This window comes from Rhinoraja longicauda, chromosome 5 (genome assembly GCF_053455715.1).
Source record: "Rhinoraja longicauda isolate Sanriku21f chromosome 5, sRhiLon1.1, whole genome shotgun sequence".
NCBI classification, from domain to species: Eukaryota; Metazoa; Chordata; class Chondrichthyes; order Rajiformes; family Arhynchobatidae; genus Rhinoraja; species Rhinoraja longicauda.
Window position 1 is genome coordinate 22347677 of NC_135957.1, and position 20670 is coordinate 22368346.

The 20670-nt window shown below is 46.0% G+C and overlaps 1 protein-coding gene across 1 annotated transcript in view; it reads right to left on the reverse strand.

Moving 5' to 3' along the window:
• Positions 1-20670, reverse strand: part of LOC144593852 (calpain-9-like) — a 50496-nt gene that overhangs the window by 19041 nt on the left and 10785 nt on the right. The window contains exons 2-12 of the mRNA XM_078399970.1: positions 16887-17048; positions 16034-16215; positions 15881-15947; positions 14896-14965; positions 12812-12930; positions 12205-12338; positions 10162-10330; positions 8279-8362; positions 7106-7191; positions 4020-4097; positions 1360-1520 (exon numbers count right to left, since the gene is read on the reverse strand). Coding sequence (XP_078256096.1) covers positions 1360-1520; positions 4020-4097; positions 7106-7191; positions 8279-8362; positions 10162-10330; positions 12205-12338; positions 12812-12930; positions 14896-14965; positions 15881-15947; positions 16034-16215; positions 16887-17048 — 1312 coding nt within the window. The remainder of the gene's footprint in view (positions 1-1359; positions 1521-4019; positions 4098-7105; positions 7192-8278; positions 8363-10161; positions 10331-12204; positions 12339-12811; positions 12931-14895; positions 14966-15880; positions 15948-16033; positions 16216-16886; positions 17049-20670) is intronic.

Consider the following 20670-nt stretch of genomic DNA (forward strand, 5'->3'; position numbering starts at 1 on the left):
GCTGCCTAACAGCGCTTACAGCACCGGAGACCCGGGTTCGATCCCAACCACGGGGAGTTTGTACGTTCTCCCCGTGACTGCGTGGGCTTTCTCCTAGATCTTCGGTTTCCTCCCACACCAAAGACGTACGGGTTTGTAGGCTAATTGGCTTGGTGTATGTGTAAAATTGTCCCTCGAGTGTGCGGAGATCGCTGGCCGGTACGGACAGTGGGCCGAAGGGCCTGTTTTTGTGCTGTAACTCTACATTAAACCCCTCCATCACACACTCTCTGAGAGTCCCGTATTTGGCCCGCAGGCCCCCACACTGTAGGACAGTTTAAGGATCGCTGGCCGGTACGGACAGTGGGCCGAAGGGCCTGTTTTTGTGCTGTATCTCTATACTAAACCCCTCCATCACACACTCTCTGAGAGTCCCGTATTTGGCCCGTAGGCCCCCACACTGTAGGACAGTTTAAGGCTAAGGGGGAAGTGTTTTAGGACCGAGATGAAAAAGTTTTTTTTCCACACAGAGAGTGGTGAATCTGTGGAATTCTCTGCCATTGGTTATATTTAAGAGGGAGTTAGATGTGGCCCTTGTGGCTAAAGGGATCAGGGGGTATGGAGAGAAGGCAGGTACGGGATACTGAGTTGGATGATCAGCCATGATCATATTGAATGGCGGTGCAGGCTCGAAGGGTCGAATGGCCTACTCCTGCACATATTTTCTATGTTTCTAATAGAGCTCGTTAACAGAGTTCGGGGCCGAGTGTGTTCAGGGAGCGGAGGTTGCAACCCGCCTCCCAGCTCGGGCGGCCATCATTGGTGGAGCGGGAGCACGTGACCGCTGGCTGGGTGAGGTCACGTAGGGCGCGGGTGGTGACGTTACCTTGTCCCTTATTTAAATCCCCTTTATAACATACGCTACGGGCCCCGCACTAGCTTAATCCGGCCCCGAGTGTGGGAGGAAACCAGTGCACCCGGAGAAAACCCATGCAGTCACAGGGAGAATGTACAAACTCCGTAAAGCACCCATAGTCAGCATCGAACCTAGGTCTCTGGCACTGTAAGGCAGCAACTCTATCACTGCACCTTGTGGATCATACCTTTAAAATCTCATTTTCATCAGAGATTGCATTAATGGGGGCTGCATGCCCATTAAGTGAGGATCTGATGCAGGAAAAGCATTAGGCATGTTATCACCAGCATAACAGAACCCAGTTCTCTAATGGGTGATGGATATGATTGAAAATCTAATCACAGGAAAACTTGCTTCTATCTGCTAATTGCACATAAAAATATATCCAATATAATATCCATCTTCCAGGCATATGTAATTCAACGGCATTTCTTCATCTTGTATTCATTGTAAACGTCCATTACCTAGGAAGTTCCTGCATCCACCTGCTGTGCAACCTGTGGACCAGATCCCTTCAAAACATTTCACCTCCCACTTGTGACGGGAATCATCTCCCAGGGAGTCCGGTGTAAGATTACAGACCTCCACTTTGTTGTAATGTCTCTTAAAGTCATCAAATGACATCCTGCGAAAAACAAAGAAATGTATAAATGTGGGTGTCATTGGCCGCTGGATTGCATCGGCTGGGAAGATGTTGAGTCTAACTGAATTGCAGATTTTGAGGTTGACAGATACTCACAGAACTCATTGAAAAATGCTGAGTGGGGACAAATTTAAATTGAAAATCTTTCTTGAAGAACCAACATGGTCATAGTGGACCAATGGCCTTCATCCATGCCAGCAGTCTTTGAAACCGTGCGTTCAGTGAAAAAACAAACTACATTTTCTTGATTAGTACAGATAGAAGGCAGGAGAATGGGGTTAGGAGGGAGAGATAGATCAGCCATGATTGAATGGCAGAGGAGACTCACTGGGACGAATGGCCTAATTCTACCCCTATCGCTTATGACCTAATGACATTGAAACCATAAGAACATGGGAAGAGAACTTTTTTCAATTTCCATCAGTGGTCAACTTCTTGCATAAAGAATTTATCAAAATTACTTCAATCAAATGATAAGTGTGACACAAGACATTATTTAATTCACACGTTAAAAGGACCATTGGAAAAAATAAGAATCATAGAAACTACAGTACAGGAGGTCGTTTTTGCTCCATTGTGTTTATCTCAGTTCTTTAAAGTTTCTCTACTGCCTCTCTGGACATGCACTTCCCAAAAGAATTCTTTGAGATTCTCACAATATTGATAAGAGGAGAATATGGAGCTATCTCCTGGGAAATCCCATCTCCTTTTAATGGAGTCATCTCCTTCCAACACTAAGAATCAGAGAGTCAGACAGCACAGAAACAGATTATTCAACCCATCATATCCACACCGACCATCAGATATCCATCTAACCTAATCCAATCCCTTTCACCAGTACCCGGTCTGTACCCTACCATGTCGGCACTGTAAACACTCATTCAGGGGCTTCGGTGTGTGAAAATACCTGACCTAATGTTCTCAGACTTCAACCATCCTCAGATTCCCATCAAACCTCCTGCTCCTCTCCTTCACCATGTGCTCTATGGGCTTAAACACCACTTATGATTCCTGACTATCTAACATTGCAACTTCTGTCTCAACATCCCTATTCTCAACTCAACACTCATCCTCGATGGCCTCTTGTGCCATCACTCCACCAATGACAGCTGTGCCTTTCAGTGCCATGACTTCTGCTCTGAAATTTCCTTCCTAAAACTCTGTCTCTGCACTTCCAAGCAAGATCCTCCTTAACATTGACCAAACACCTTTACACACATGCCTTGATGTAAAAGATTGCTTGCTCCATCAAACGTGCAACGCTAATGAAAGTCACTCAATAATGTCCCCTTGCTGTTGATTTGAAACTAGGGGAATAATGTTTATACTCTCAAGTATTATGAGAATTCATAAACCCTGTGTTGGATTGATCTCTTTTTGCTCCTATCTCTTTCCTGATGTTAACCTAGTGAATCCCTGTTATCCCCTTCCACAGCTTCCAATAGCATTCCTATTGGAGGAACCAGGAATCTGAATAAGGTCAAATGGAAGTGAAGCTTGTGGATAGGAAGGATTTAGAGTGACCTTGGCAAATGGAACTAACCCAGAACGCCAACTTGGTCAGCATAAGCATGGTGGACCAAAGGGTCTATTTTCATTCTGTATGGCTCTATGATTGCACTCCTTGCAGGTCAAGCTTTGACAGTGAACTCTGAATACTGCAAAATTTCCCTAACACAGGGGGTCACCTGTACAATGGACATCCATATTGTACCTTAAAACAATTACACAGTCTATGCAGACCAGGTATCCTCAGAGTGGTCACACTGGCACCCAAGCAAAATAATTCAGGGAACTCCCACAATTATATGGACCACGCTGAGAATCTGCACCAAGGGGCGACCTCTGCCCTCAACGTGCTAAAGGCACAGGTCGCATCGTGCACACTGGAGAACGCATCCACAACTGGTATCTTGTTTGGACTGGTCTTCATGAAAAAAAAAAATCAGTCGGTCTGTCATCAATTAGTTCCAAGTCATTTTAATGTTCATTTTGTGAACTAATCAGTGATCTAAATATTGCACTCCATGTGTCAGAGGTGCGTGATGGCTGTGGAGCAGTCAGTAGTGCTGCTGCTTCACGTCTCCAGGGAACTGGGCTCTATCCTGACCCCTGGTAACGTCTGTGTGAAGTTTACACGCTCTCCTCATGATCATGTGCGTCTCCCTGGGTGCTCTGGTTTCTTCCCACATTTCAAGGTTTGATATATTAATTGGCCACTGTGAATTGCCCCTGGTATTTCGATGAGTACAAGGATCAGGAAGGATTTGACGGGAATGTCTGAATAATAAAATGGAATGAGTGTAGGGTTAGAGTAAATGGAAGCTTGATGGCTAGCACCCAATGGATCTGAAGGACAGTTCCAGAGCTGTACCTCTCTGTGGATCTCGGAACATATCAATCACTTTTCCTCGTTTCTTCAAAATGCTGTAGGAATTTTAACCTGTATGCTCATTTATTAAATGTTTTGGTATACTTTACCAAAATTCGCCATCATCTTTGGAGGTCATGTTTAGCCTTCGTAAATCAGATGCATCCACTGCCTTCCATTCGGGAGAGCTGGAAAGCAAAGACAGAAAGCTACAACTAGTTGCACCGCACCCATCCGATCCCGAGGGCTGTAATGTTGGAAGGTGAAATTAGAGACTTGCCCAACCTGGGTAATTAGCCTCAGTGTGATTCAGACATCAGGAGACATGAAGACACAAAAGAGACTATAGATGCAGCAATCTGGAGAAAACAAAAACAAACTGCTGGAGGAGCTCAGAGGGTCAGGCAGCATCTGTGGAGGCAGAATGATAGTTGACATTTCAGGCTGAATCTCTGCTCAGGATTGATAGTGCAGAGGGGGTATACCCAGTACAAAGAGGTGAGGTGGAGAGGTGAGGCAGCCTCTTTATACTGATATCTCCCCTCTGCATTCTCAGTCCTTATGCAAGGTCTTGACACGAAATGTCCACTATCCATTTTCTTCCACAGATGCTGCCCAACCCATTATAGAAACATAGAAACATAGAAAATAGGTGCAGGAGTATGCCATTCGGCACCGAGCCTGCACCGCCATTCAATATGATCATGGCTGATCATCCAGCTCAGTAGCCTTCTCTCCATACCCCCTGATCCCTTTAGCAAAAAGGGCCACATCTAACTCCCTCTTAAATATAGCCAATGAACTGGCCTCAACTACCTTCTGTGGCAGTTATGTTCCTCTCTTCAAGCTGGAAAGGGTACAGAGAAGATGTACGAGAACGTTACCAGGACTCGAGGGTCTGAGGTACAAGGAGAGATTGAGTAGGCTGGGACTATTCCTTGGAGTGCAGGAGGATAAAATCTTGAGAGGAATAGATCGGGTAGATGCACCAGTGACTCGGGTAGAGTCTCTTGCCCAGAGTAGGGGAATTAAGGACCAGAGGACATAGGTTTAAGGTGGAGGGGAAAAGATTTAATAGAAATCTGAGGGGTAACGTTTTCACACAGAGGGTGGTGGGTGCATGGAACGAGCTGCCAGATGAGGTAGTTGAGGAAGGGACTATCGCAACGTTTAAGAAACAGTTGGACAGGTACATGGATAGGACAGGTTTGGAGGGACATGGCAGGCAGGTGGGACTAGTGTAGCTGGGACATGTTGGCTGTTGTGGGCACGTTGGGCCAAAGGGCCTGTTTCCATACTGTATAACTATAAGTTTGTTGCAGACATAGAACCTTGTCATGTTTTTGATCCATAGAGTCATAGAGTCATAGTCAGTTACCTCAACAGTTTAAAATGGTTGCTGTAGAAAACCATCTGTGAAATTTCTCCCTTTGGTGTTTTAAGGTTTTGCACAAGGATGTTAAAACATTGGCATTATAGAGTCATTGATACAGTGTGGAAACAGGCCCTTCGGCCCAACTTGCCCACCCTGCCCTCACGTCCCAGCTACACTAGTCCCACCTGCCAGCACATGGTCCATATCCCTCCAAACCTGTCCTATCCATGTATCTGTCTAACTGTTTCTTAAATGTTGGGATAGTCTCAGCCTCAACCACCTCTTCTGGCAGCTTGTTCCATACATCCTCGTCTCCCTGCCAGATGAGGGCCTTTGTTTCCATTGAGAAACTTCCCAGTGAAGCATCAGACTGAACATCTGTTGTGACTTTTTGCAATTTGACGGTTTGGAGGAGCAGACAAACTTTGCTCCCGTCAACTGCCCCCTCCCCTTCACCCCCCTCACCCCTTCCCCCCCCTCACCCCTCCCCCTCCCCACCCCCTCCCCCCCCAACCCTCCAATCCATGACAGCAACAAGGGCTGCAGCTGGGTTTCAGGTGCAGTTTTCTTGGCAAGGTGCCCACACACAAAACAAGAGAGCAGACAGCGCATGGGCATGTCACTGCTGAGCAGAAAAGGAAAGTAAATTTGGCATTGGACGGGATTCATGCACCAAAACAAAACATGTTAATTTGCCGACACACGGAACTGCAGATGCTGGTTTACAGAAAAAGGTACAATTTGCTGGAGTAACAGCAGCTCAGGCAGCACCTCTGGAGAACATATGTAGGTCTCCAGAGATACTGCCTGACCCACTGAGATTCTCCAGCACTTTATGTTAGTTTGCCTTGCCATTAGTTATGTCCGTCTCCTGCAAATAACTGATTACAACTATTGGGAAAGATTGAAGAGGCAGTGTTTTATCTACCATTGGCAATGAGAAGATGGAGAAATAACTTGATAGATAAACTGATGGTGATGAATGTGATTGTGATTTATATGTGAAGAAAACATGTCTACTTATGGGGATAAAAAACACTTAAGAATAAATAATCATCATTCAACAATCCAGTAAGAAAATCAGAGCAAAGTTTTTTACACAAAGAGTGGTGAGAATGTAGGAGTCACTGTGGTGAATACAAAGATACATTCAAGGCTGGATTATTGCAGGACAAGTAAGATGAAGAGTGGGAGAAGACTCCTACAGAGAGAGGGGAGACAAAATACTGGAGTAACTCAGCGGTCAGGCAGCATCTCAGGAGAGAAGGAATGGGTGACGTTTCGGGTCGAGATCCTACTTCAGACTGAAGAAGGGTCTCGACCCAAAACATCACCCATTCCTTCTCTCCTGAGATGCTGCCTAACCCACTGAGTTACTCCAGTATTTTGTGTCTACCTTCGATTTAAACCAGCATCTGCAGGTTTTTTTTCCCCTACAGAGAGAGACCAGGGGGGTGGAACGGCTTATTTCTGTATTCTGCCTTCCACTTATTCTCTCTAACTTTGAGTAAAAAAACATCCTATTGGAGGAACCAATTGGTCAGGCAGCATCTGTGAAAGAAAATGGACGGATGACATTTCAGGTCGGGTCCCTTCTTCACATCAGACTCAAAACATTATCTGTTCATTTCTCTCCACAGATGCTATCTGACTTGCAGAGATCTTCTGTTTTTTTGCTCAATATTCCAGCATCTACAATCTCTTCAGTATCCATCTCTAATTTTGATCTTTTCTGATTAAAAATACTGGCAGGTGTTTGATGTATAAGCCTTTGCTACAATGATGAGATTGGGACTGTTGTGTTTCCCCCCCGATACCTACTCATCGCTCCAGGGTCCATTCCATTCCACTTGACCCCATGGGTTCCTTATACGCACCATCTGCAACGGCCGACCTCTGTAGTTTACCTTTGAAAGAAAAGTAAGTGAAATGTAAGTGAAGACTAAAGGCTGAATCTGACACTACAAGTAAAGAACTAAAAGAAAGCCCAGTTTAGCAACAGGTACAGAAACATTGGACTCTTGGGCTCTCTGGCTCTCTTGGAGTTGCTAGGAGAGTCAACAGGGAGTGAGCATTGGGGAGATTACATTCTCACAGCGATCCTGTATGATCCCCTTCCCTCAAACAATGGGTGCTGGATTAGTATTTCTTCATAGAAATTTTGATTTTTGCTCTTAACACAAGATAGTGTCCTGAACCTGATTTCCATCTTTGGGCCCGAATACTAACATCCTCTGAACTACCTAAATCCATTCCCGGGCATCAACCACATTGATAGGGGCGCTCCCCAGATCCATGTTTGTGATTGAGCTATATTGTTCAGGAAACTCCCTGCCCTGGCACTGGAAATGAAGGAGGGAGCTCCAAGCTTCGTATATGGTTGTAAGCCACACAAGTCAGATAGATCCTAGGCTTCTGTTACTGTCCCTAAACCAAAAGAGACCAAAAGAATTCCCCGAGAAATTGCTGGGAACGCACCATACCATCCAGGGAAATCTCTGGATCAGGCTGGAAGAATCCCCAAATTCATTCCGGAATTAGAGCCGGAAGCACCATGGAACTCTGGGGCTTTATCACTGGGTCAGAACCACAGAATCCAGGGAACCCTGCTCCATCAATGACCCAAAGCATAAAGCATAGACATTTCTGGAACTAATGCCAGGACCAAGTCAAGAATCCATTAGCTAGAAAGGGGCATAATGCTACAATTTGGGTTGAGCATCAGTGCCAGGTCTAAGGTGGGATGGACAGAGATGCCATGCACAGGTTAGTGGACATTGGCTCAGCATCACGCCACAGCTACCAAAGCTGGCATCTGTACTGTGATACCCAGGGGTGCCAGTCCTATAAGCCCCAGACTGTAGCAACAAGACTGCAGTGAGGCAAGGGGTTGACACACAAAACGTTCAGTGCACCAATGCAGGGGCTGCAAGGACACAACATGCGAGTAGAATCTACCAGCACGACAAACAACATACACAGGCAAGACCTCACCTGGTCCAAACCAGTAATGGAATATGCATGGCCTTTGACAAGTCCTGTCGAGGTCCGGGCTTCTGTTTCAGCTGCACTCGTAATCTACCAGGTTAACAAGACTGCGTGTTAATAATTGTAACCATTAACCTTGGCCATGGGGCAGCTTCAGGCTCTGGAGCCTGCTCTGCCATTCACCAAGATCATTAATGACCCTGTGCCTGGTCCACTTTTCCATCTGACTCCCATATCTCCCGATTGTCACCGGAAATCTATGAAACTCCGTTTTTAATACAATGCTCTTAATATCGACAGCATTCCTGAGAGGAGAACTCAGAAGATTTACAATCCCTCACAGAAAATAATTTCCTTCTCATCTCAGTCACAAATAGCTGACTGCCAAGTTTGAGACCCTTCCCTCACCCCCAGTTCCAGACACTATCCAGAGCCAACAGCCTCTGGTCATTATACTGTCAATCACTCTCAGAATCTTGAATGGCTCACAGGGGTGGCATGGACATTGTGGACCGAAGGGTCTTGTATCTTGTAGTCATCACTTCTGAAGAGTCCACCAGGGACTAGACTAGAAGTATCCTATACCCACTAGGGACAATTTTTAACATTATCCTACACCCACTAGGGACAACTTTTATATTTACCAAGCCAATTAACCTACAAACCTGTACGTCTTTGGAGTGTGGGAGGAAACTGAAGATCTCTGAGAAAACCCACGCAGATCACGGGGAGAACGTACAAACTCCGTACAGACAGCACCCATGGTCAGGATCGAACCCGGGTCTCCAGCGCTGCATTCGCTGTGAGGCAGCAACTCTATCGTTGCGCCATCGTGCCGCCAGGCCTGTTCCTGTGCTGTTCTATATTCTATACTCCAGACGTGGCCTTTCCAAAGTCCAGTTCAATGGCAACAAGACTTCCTTATTGGTCCTCCAATCCCCAACGGAATAAAGCTCAATATTATTCATATCTTCCCGACTATTCACTTTTACTTTCTGTATCTGATGAACTTGTACATCCAAATCCTCAGACCATAAAAAATATTTAATGGTCACACAACTGTTTAAAATGTGTTCTGTTTTTCCAGCTACCAAAGAGGACAACCTCACATTTCCCAATTTTATAATCCATCTGCTATCTTTTCAGCCAATTGTTTAATCGCGTCTGTATCCCTTAATCTGCCTTTCCCCCCACCTCATCCCATGGGTGTATTAATGCTAATTTGGCTGGCCCACTAGGTGCAAGTTTGCTGATTTCTATTCATTTACTCCCTCTCCGGCCAATTTTAAACTTATTGGAGCTAAGATGTTCAAGTGCACCAAAGGATGTTCAAATACACTCCATGTTTCAAAGCCAAATCCCAGTGAGCTCTTGTTTCCGAGGGCAATCGCAGTGCACCACAGCTGGTGGATGAGGCCTCTTTGCAACTGAACTGGTAGATTTAATTGAAGATGGCCACTTGCCAGTAAATACAGGAAGCATCAGTGGTGGGAACTACAACAGATAGTATTATTTTTTGTTATTTGGAAAATATATTTCATTCATAGTGTATACTCTTATTGGGACATGTCTTTCTTTACAATATTCATTGTATCATTAATATACTCTCTTGCAATATCTAAATACCCCTCATGTTTCCTCCTTAAACAGTGCAATGCAAAGTGTTTGGGAATCTGCAACACATGAAGTTACCCCTCAGTGTCCAGTGATGGCAAGTCCTCAGACTGCCGTCATTCCCACAGAGCACTGAACTGAACTGAACTGAACTTCAGTGCCTCCATCGGCATATTTGCCAGCATCCTGGAATGTGCTAATCAGCAGCATTCCCTGGCACTGCCTCAGACTGTAGTCCTCAACACAGCTCCTTGTGCACAACTTGGAATACTCACATCAATGGAGCATCCCAACATGCACCCCTTCTTCAGCGCCTTTTTAATGAGGATAAACAGATTTGGCGGTGCATTGTTCAAATCAAATATCTCTCCCATTCCACCAGTGAAGTCTTCCATGGCCTCCAAGGTGCTCCCTCCTTTCAGCGACTCAAAGCTTCCATACATCCTGCCGAGGTTCAAGTTACATAATCAAAGCGTTTGAAACGACATCCCCCGCAAGTCCTTTCATGTTCAGGTTCCTCACCCACTCCCCACCTTCCTTGTACCTGTCAATGCACTGGGACCTCAATATACCAGCCCTCCTGATAGAGCAGGTACCATCTCCCCAGTCTCCCAGATGGATCAGTTATTGCCTGGTAGCTGCATTTAACCCTCTTCTGGTGCGCTAAACAATTGCTATGTGGGGGGCTGATGTTCACTTGGATTGAAAAGATACTATAACATTACTGTAGTGCTGGTAGTTGTAAGATCCAGCAAGCAATTCAGGAAGCAATGGGAGCAGGAGGAGGCGATTTGACTCTTTGGGCCATTCAATACTATCATGGTCGATCCTCTTTCTCAATTGCATTTCCCCGTACACCTTAGATAACCGCTACTTCCTTAGAAGTTGAACGAGATTCGGCACGTCACCAAATAACTTTCCACAGATGCTCTGTAGAAAGTATCCTGAGTGGCTGCATCATGGCCTGATTCGGCAATTCCAACGCACAGGAATGCAAGAGCCTGCAGTGCTGAACTCAGCCTGATCCTTCCCGAGCACAGGCCTTCCCTTTGTCAAAAGCACCTGCACGAGGTACTACCTCAAGGCAGCGGCATCTATCATCAAGGATCCTCACAGTCTGGGCCGTGCCCACTTGTGGCTTCTATCATCGAGCAGGAGGTACAGAAGCCTGACATCCCCTTGTCTGGAACAGCTTCTTTCCTACAGCCATTAGGCTCTTGAGCCGCCCTGCACAACCCTAATCCAACCTCGACAATAGATTACTACACACCACCTCTTGCATTACCATGCACTTGTTGTTTCCCAATGATGTTTTGCATTTATGTCTTGTTTTTTTGCAGTTTTCTTTCTTTGTGAAATCTGATACGTAATTTACATATAATTTGCTTTTGTATGTTGTTTGAGCCTCTGCGCCTGTGATGCTGCTGCAGGCATGATTTCTCATTGTACCCGCACCTCCCTCTACTTGTGCGCACGTCAATGAACTCAATTTCACGTCCAGCAAACTATTTACTTCTTTGCTAAATACATACAGAGCAGGACGTACGAGAATGTTGCCAGGACTAGAGGGTGCGAGTTATAGGGAGAGGTTGAGTAGGCTGGTTTTCTATTCCATGGAGCGCGCAGGAGGATGAGGGGAGATCGTATAGAGGTGTACAAAATCATGAGGAATAGATTGGGTAGATGCACAGTCTTTTGCCCAGAGTCAGGGAATCAAGGACAAGAAGACATATGTGTGTGTGTGTGTGTGTGTGTGTGTGTGTGTGTGTGTGTGTGTGTGTGTGTGAGTGTGTGTGTGTGTGTGTGTGTGTGTGTGTGTGTGTGTGTGTGTGTGTGTGTGTGTGTATGTGTATGTGTGTATATATATATATATATATAATAAATATAATAAATGAGAAAAATAATTTCAGTGTGTGTATATATGTGTGTGTGTATATATATATATATATATATATATATTTATACACACACATATATACACACACACACTGATTTTTTTTTCTCATTTATTATATTGTTTACAGTGTACTATGTTTACATATTCTGTCATGCTGCTGCAAGTAAGAATTTCATTGTTCTATCTGGGACACACGATAATAAAACATTTTGTTCTTGACTCTTGATCACTTTGGTTGGAAGTACATTGCATTTATCACCACTGAGTGTGAATCCAGGAATTCCCTCCCCAATAAGATGGCAAGAAGCTGGTTCACCCACCCCTTGCCAAGGGTAGTGAGGAATCTAAGGTAGGCGCTGGCAACGTTGGTGGCTCTCACATGGATGAAATTGCCAAGACAGAATGTTTTACTGATACTTACTTGGCGTATGCTTTCTCCAGTAAGGCACTCCAGAATTCATCGTTACTAGCAGAGTGCAAAAACACAAGGCGGTTTTTGAAGGTTGGCAGACGATCATCAATCACGATATCCACCCACTCGTTATATTGCCAAAACTGGAGGAGAGTAGAGAAACATTATTGGCTGAACAAGACATGCATTGTAAACACTACTGACTGTACAAGTCCCGTGCTTTGAACATTGGGAAATAAGCTGCAGTTAATGATTTCAATCTGCTGACTCTATCTATTGCCTTCACCTGACTCTAGCCCCTTCAATAAAATGTTTTGATAAAACATGAAATGGACTTCATAATCACAAGATCTCTTTCACCCTATAATATTCTTTCATTTCGTTTCTACTTTCACCTTATCCTCTTTCCTTCACCATTTGCCCTTCACTCTGCCACTTGGCCTCCCTTCAGTTTCTGCCCTCTGCTGCATTTTCCTCATCTCCCTCCCCCTTGTGCGAGTCCCCTCTCTCCTCAATCAATCCCTTCCCCTCTCCAGATACCTCACCTCCCACTCACAACTTGAGAAGGACACATGTAGTCAGCGGTGACTTCAGAGTGGTTGTTCTAGCGCCGTACCTGAAAGTGAAAGATTCCAGCGTAATCACGGCCGAAGGTCTGATTGGGAGGGATGACTCGGTGGAGCAGCTTTTCATTCAGTGTTAGTGAGGCCACAGCGGCAAGTAACCAACAGTCTCCTGGCAAAAGATAAAGCCGTCGTTAACAAACTCTGCCCGACACCACATTGGAAACATTCCTGGCCTCACAGGGATCGGCACCTTTGGTGAATGCTGAACCGATCTTATAGAGAAATAGGCGCAGGAGTAGGCCATTCAGCCCTTCGAGCTAGCACCGCCATTCCATATGATCATGGCTGATCATCTAAAATCAGTACCCCTTTCCTGCTTTCTTCCCATATCCCTTGATTCCCTTTGCCCGAAGAGCTAAATCTAACTCTCTCTTGAAAACATCCAATCAACTGGCCTCCACTGTCTTCTGCAGCAGAGAGTTCTACAGATTCACAACTCTCCGGGTGAAGAAGTTTTTCCTAATCTCAGTCCTAAATGACCTACCCCTTATTCTTAAACTGTAAGAATACAGTTCTTACTGGTTCTGGACTCCCCCCCCCAACATCAGGACCATCCCCACATCTCAACAGTGAAACCCCCACCCTTCACAAGGCGAGCTGTGTTCACATCTCTGAGTGCTTTATGGGACACTCCTGGAAACTGAGCAACCATAGTTCCTTGAAAGTACCACCGCAGGTAGATAGGGTGGTCAAAAAGACTTTTGCCACTTTGGCCTTCATTGGTCAGATTATTGAGTATAGTAGTTGAGAGGTCATGTTGTAGTTATGTCAGACATTGGTGAGACCACATTTAGAGTATTATGTTTAGTTTTGGTCACCATGTTATAGAAAAGATGTTGTCAAACTGGAACGGGTGAAGAGAAGATTTATGAGGATGTTGCCAGGATTCGAGGGCCTGAGCTATAGGGAGAAGTTGAACAGGCTGGGACTTTATTCCTTGGAGCGCAGGAGGATGAGGGGTGATCTTAAGGAGGTGTGCAAAGTCATAAGAGGAATAGACCACGTAAATGCACAGAGTCTTTTGCCCAGAGTAGGGGAATCGAGAATCAGAGGACATAGGTTTAATGTGAGGGGGAAAGATTTAATAGGAACAATAGGAACCCTAGGGGTAATTTTTTTTTGACACAATGGGTGATGGGTGTATGGAATGAGCTGTCCATGGATGTCATTGAGGCAAGATCTATAGCAACATTTAAGAAGCATTTGAACAGGTATACCCCTCCTCCTTTGTAGCATCGAGATGTGCCTACATTGCTTACAGAACATCCACTGACACTCTGAGCCATTGCAAGTCTGCACGTGGGGGAAGCATTTTAAAATCCACCCAAAGGCAAGGAATACGTTTAGTCCCTTTCCCAGGGGACGGCATGTCTATGGGTGGAGTTGGGCGTGGTCGAGGTGGTGACAGAGAGGTTAAGGAAGGAAATGTTTTAGTCCTAGCACCGCAGTGTGATGAGCTAACTAAACTTTCCCTGTTGGTCAATGTCCTGTGATCAAAGAATCTTCACAGGTAGAGTGAGTTGGACACTGGGGGTTGATAGCATTGACAGAACAGTGCAGGTCCTCATAGACTACCAACTAGCTCCGACAGAACAGTGTAGGTCATCATAGACTACCCACTCCACACCAACACTGTGATGTCCAGAAGTACTTGCGGAGTCTTCTGCATGGATGCAGAACACGTAGCCAAGCTGCTGGAAGCAGTGACCCAGAGACGGGACCACAGAGTGAAGTACCAATTAGCAGCCATCTTCCTGATCCCATGTCCTGCCAACTCAAATGGCCAGATCAAAACCCATGGAAATTTGTCCAAATTATTTTCCTTAAACCCATTCCCCCCCCCCCCCCCCCCCCATAGCAACACAAAACAAAACTGCTAATCTATGGATCAGCCTGTTTTTTTAAAATTGTGCCATCACCACCAAAGAAGGGTTTGTATGGGAAGGTTCTGGAGCAGCCATGTGGTAGAGGTTGTGGCACCTCTTGATAGAGGTTGTGGCACCTCCAGCGTGTCCAGGTACAGGTTTTTTTTTTACAAAGGGACACCAGTGGAACACTCCTCAAAATCACTTACCCAGATCTCCCTGGCAAATATCAGTCCTTGATGCTCCACCAACAAAGAACTTCGGGTCTTTGCAAATCTCCTGCAATCAAATCAAAGAGTTTTTAAACATGTGAAAGCTTTAAAGAGAGATATCTCCAATCAGGCTCACTTTCCTGCACTTTCTAAGCAGTGTTGCAAACTGTTCCTGTTCAGGTTTCTTTCCAGTTCCTTCTGCAAGTCATTATCAAATCTGTTTCCAGCACCCTTTCGGGTATTCTAGATCGTAATAAACGGCTGCCTTAAACAAAATTAAATCTCCCCAATCATTACACATATCGTGACATAGATAGGGTAGACGGTCAGAATCTTTTTCCCAGGGTAGAAATGTCCAATACTAGAGGGAATAGTTATAAGGAAAGGGGGAGTGTTTAATGGAGATGTGTGGGGCAAGTTCTTTTACACAGAGAGTGGTGGGGGCCTGGAATGCATTGCCAGGAGTGGTGATATAATAGTGGCATTTAAGAGGCTTTGAGATAGGCACATAGAAGGGCAGCTAACAGAGGGATATGGATCATGTATAGGCAGGTGAGATCAGTTCAGCTAGGCAGCATGTTCTGCATAAACATTGTGGACCAAATGGCCCGTTCCTGTGCTGTACAGTTCTACTGTACTGTTCTGTTCTACTCTATGTTCTACATAGAAAATAGGTGCAGGAGAAGGCCATTCGGCCCTTTGAGCCAGCACCGCCATTCATTGTGATCATGGCTGATCATCCACAATCAGTAGCCTGTGCCTAACTTCTCCCCATATCCTTTGATTCCACCAGCCCCCACTCTACGTTACACTGAGTTACATAAAACACTGAAATAACAATTCAACCCAACTGACCTGTGATGGTTTTCCTGTTCCACTCACGTCCCACCAAACCCCACTTTGTCTCATCCTTTAAAGCACATTAACGCTTCTACTTCCTCAGAAGTCTAAGAAAATTCAGTATGTCTCCCATGACTCTTACCAATTTTTCCATATGCACCACAAAAAGCATCCTATCAGATACATCACAGCTTGGTCTGGCAAATACCCTGCATAAGACCACAAGAAATTGCAAAGTGTTCTGGATGTAGCCCAATCCACCACAGAAACCAGTCACCTTCCCATCGACTCCTACTGCATTTCATGGTGCCTTTGGAAAGCAGCCAACATAATCAAGGGCCAATCACACACCGGGTATTCCCTTGTCTCCTCACTTCCATCAATCTGAAGATACCAAAGCCCAAAAGCACGCACCACCAAATCCAAGGACAGTTTCATCCCCACTGTCATCAGAGTCTTGTACAGATCTCTCGGAAGCTAAGGACATATTCCCAATCTCAAAACCTACCTCATGGCAGACTTTAGACCTTAAATTGAGTAGGTGGCGGTGAGGGGCCTTCCTGAACTACTGCAGCCCTTCTGTTGATATTGGGAAGAGATTTCCAGGATTTGGACCAAGCTAAGATGAAGGATTGGGGTGTATTTCTAAGAGAAAGTAGGCCTATGCTACTTGATCTATCACATGGTCATGTCCTCCCAGTTCTGTGTCAATCCTTTTAACCTGTTTACCCGTTTCCCTACAGGTTTATCAATAGTATGAATAGCAGAGTGGAGCAGGGTGGATGAAGATAATCAACCTGTAGTATTTTAAATGGGTGATTATGATTACTTTTGTGTTCTGTTTCCCCTCCTCTCTACATTCCTCAAATAGGTGTCCAATGTTTAGTAGGAAATGGAACTTTGCTAAGTTAAGGTGGGGCACCTCTAGTATCACAGGATGAACAACATTTGAAGCATTTTTGTCTCACCGTGGATTTGTACTGGATTCTTTTTCTGTTTTAACAAACCGTTTGGAATTTGCATTGCAACCTGGCGAATACACCTCGGGGCCAGGTGCAGGTGTACAGAGATCAGGATCCACCACCTGTGTGAGGTGGCTGCTGTCATTGTACAGTGGGACACACCCAACAGGCATTCAAGGTATTTACCAGCAGACACAGCCAGTAACGTTGCCCCAGCATAAAGCATTCAGCACAGTGTGGACCACTTGATGCCAAACGGTTCACTACTAACACCACTGCCACAACGTGCCTGGACGGGGTCCAATACATGGTGCCCGAGGCATCATCCCACCTGGCAGGGTTACTGGGCTTCAGGTATATTGCCATCAGACACGTGGTTTGCCAAGCACAGTGGCCTTCAGAAACTTGGTGTCAGAGTCAGAAAAGGCATGATTGCTTTTCCGAAACGTCATTGAACATGGAAGAGTTGAACACATGAACACCGTGGCACCACTGCCTCACACTGACAGGGACCAGGGTTTGGATCCTGGCCTCCTTGTGACCATGTAGGTTTCCTGCAGGTGGTCTGGCTTAGCATTTAGAGGTTTAGCATGGAAACAGGTCCTACGGTCACCAAGTCTGTGTCGACCAGTGAACATCCATACACTAGTTCTATCCTACACACTAGGGACAATTTACAGAAGCCAGTTAACCAACAAACCTATTAACCTACAAACCTGTATGTTTTTGGAATGTGGGAGGAAACCGGAGCACCTGCAGGAAAACTACGTGGTCACAGGGAGAAGGTACAAACTCCGTACAGACAGCACCCGAGGTCAGGATCAAAGCCGGGTTTCCGACGCTGTAAGGCAGCATCTGTATCGCCGCACCACTGTGCCACCTTCTTCCCAAAGACATGTGGGTTTGTAGCTTAATTGGCCTCTGTACATTGCCCCCCTGTGTGTAGGGAGTGGATAAAAAAGTAGGATAACGCAGAACAGGTTTGAACGGGTGATCGATGGTCGGTGTGGGCTCGGTGGGCTGAAGGGCCTGTTTCTGTTCCGTATCTTTAAACTAACCGTTCAGCAGAAGGAGAGAGTAGTTGAGAATCAGGGGGAGTTTTTCTTGCCCATGTTTGATTGATGCAATGGGATTCATGGGATCTGGTGTCAGTTGATGATTCCCAAGACTATTCCCTCCAATCTGCAAACCATTCCCCGAATGGTCATAGAGTCATACAGTGTGGAAACAGGCCCTTCGGCCCAACTTGCCCACACCAACCAACATGTCCCAGCTACACTAGTCCCACCTGCCTGCTGTTGGACCACATTCCTCCAAACATGTCCTATCCATGTACCTGTTTCAATGGCTTAACCATCACATCAGAGGGCAGGCAGGAGACAACCACATTGCTGTGAGCGTGGCATCGCCTATAGACAGTCATGGTAAAGCCAACAAATTAGTGAACCAGATAGGCTTTTATAATAACCCATTTGTTCATTTCATAACCATCATTACTGAGGCTGGCAATTTCTAAATAAATTCACCAACTGGCAAAGTGAGATTTGAACTTGCATCTCTTGGGATACTGGTTCTGTAAATTAACCATGGGCCTCAGCTCCCATTAACAATAAAATAATAATGTCCTGCCTGAGGTGATGCTGGTCATGTGTTTAAATCTCCAGTGTGGGACATAAACACATAATCCCTGGTATCACAAGAGACAGCAGATGCTGGAATCTGGAGCAATAAAACTAAATCACTAGAGGAACTCAGCGGGTGAAGCAGCATCTGTGGTGGGAAATGGACGAATGATGTTTTGGGTCAGGTCCCTTCTTCAGACACGATACAATACGATCAAACTCTACTTATCCCAGGAGGGAAATTGTTCTGCCGACAGTCATAAACCACAACAAGATACCTGTTAACACCTGTCCCTTTACCTCCCCCCTCAACTCCATCCAGGTGAGACAAAGGTTCACCTGCACCTCCTCCAACCTCATCTATTGCATCCGCTGCTCTAGATGTCAACTTATTTCCATCGGCGAAACCAAGCGCAGGCTCGGCGATCGCTTCGCTCAACACCTGCACTCGGTCCGTATTGGCCAAACTGATCTCCCGGTGGCCGAGCACTTCAACTCCCCCTCCCATTCCCAGTCTGACCTTTCTGTCAAGGGCCTCCTCCAGTGCCATAGTGACGCCCACCGGAAATTGGAGGAACAGCACCTCATATTTCGCCTGGGCAGTTTGCAGCCCAGTGGTATGAACATCGACTTCTCCAACTTTAGATTGTCCCTCCCGTCCCCTCCTCCTTCCCAGATCTCCCTCTATCTTCCTGTCTCCACCTATATCCTTCCTTTGTCCCGCCCCCCTGACATCAGTCTGAAGAAGGGTCTCGACCCGAAATGTCACCCATTCCTTCTCTCCTGAGATGCTGCCTGACCTGCTGAGTTACTCCAGCATTTTGTGAATAAACAACAAGATAAATGTTACATGAAATTAAAGTGATGGGTGGAAGGGGTTGGGGATGTGCAAAGATTGGGGGAACAGCACCTCATATTGGGAGGAAGAGAGTCAGTCTACCCCACGACAGAAGAGGAAGGAGTTGTACAGTTTGATAGCCACAGTGAAAAAGGATCTCCTGTGGGGCTCTGTACTGCATCTTGGTGGAACCAGTCTGTTGCTGAAGGTGCTCCTCAGGTTGACTAGTGTGTCATGGAGGGGGTGAGCTGTATTGTCCAAGATGCTCCGCAGTTTGAGGAGCATCCTCCCCTCCAAGACCACCTCCCATGAATCCAACTCCGCCCCCAGGACAGAGCAAGCCTTCCCGATGAGTTTGTTCATTCGATTGTTGTCCGTGGCCTTCGCCCTGCTGCCCCAGCACACGGCAGTCTAGAGGATGGCACTGGCTACCACCGATTGGTAGAACATCTGCAGCATCTTACTGCAGACGTTGAAGGAGCAGAGCCTTCTCAAAAAGTACAGCCGGCTCTGTCCCTTCTTGTACAGTGCTTCAGCGTTCCTGGACCAGTCCAGTTTACTGTCCAGGTAAACAAGGTATTTGTACTCCCTGGTAAGCTGCACATCCACATCGTTGATGGAGACAGGGGACAAGGATGTTCCTCTCTTCCTAAAGTCCACCACCTTCTTAGTCTTGTCGGTGTTGAGCTGCAGGTGATTCAGCCCACACCACTCAAAGTTGTTGACTACATCTCTGCATTCAGCTTCCCTCCCCTCACTGATGCAGCCCACAATTGCAGAGTCATCCGAAAACTTCTGCGGGTGGCAGGAGTTCGAGTGATATCTGAAGTCTGAGGTGTAGATAGTGAACAGGAAGGGAGAGAGGCCAGTTCATTGGCTATATTTAAGAGGGAGTTAGATGTGGCCCTTGTGGCTAAAGGGATCAGGGGGTATGGAGAGAAGGCAGGTACGGGATACTGAGTTGGATGATCAGCCATGATCATATTGAATGGCGGTGCAGGCTCGAAGGGCCGAATGGCCTACTCCTGCACCTATTTTCTATGTTTCTATGTTTCCAGCCCCCTGTGTGCTCACTATGTCTGAGACACAGTTCTGTAGCCTGACGTACTGTGGTCATCCGGTCAAGTAGTTGGTGATCCAGGACACCAATGGAGCATCCACCCACATCTTCGTCAGCTTGCTCCCTAGCAGTGCTGGCCGGATGGTGTTAAAAGCACTTCTGAATCTTTGGATTGAGTTGCTCAACAGAAACCCCAGTCAAATAAGCAGACTCAGAGTTAAAGAATGCAGATTTCTGTGTGTCCTGTTGCCAATCTCACTCCGCCCATGAACAATGGCAATGGAATGCAGTCAATCAGGGCCTGCTCGATTTGCAGCAACAGTAGTCACACACCTATATTGCATTCCTCTTGTGGGACCAAACCCAAATTTATCATTTGTGCTTTGTTGAGCAGTTTAATGCTCATTCTTTCCCTTTATTGACTGAATGTGAATTTCACCCAGAAGTTAA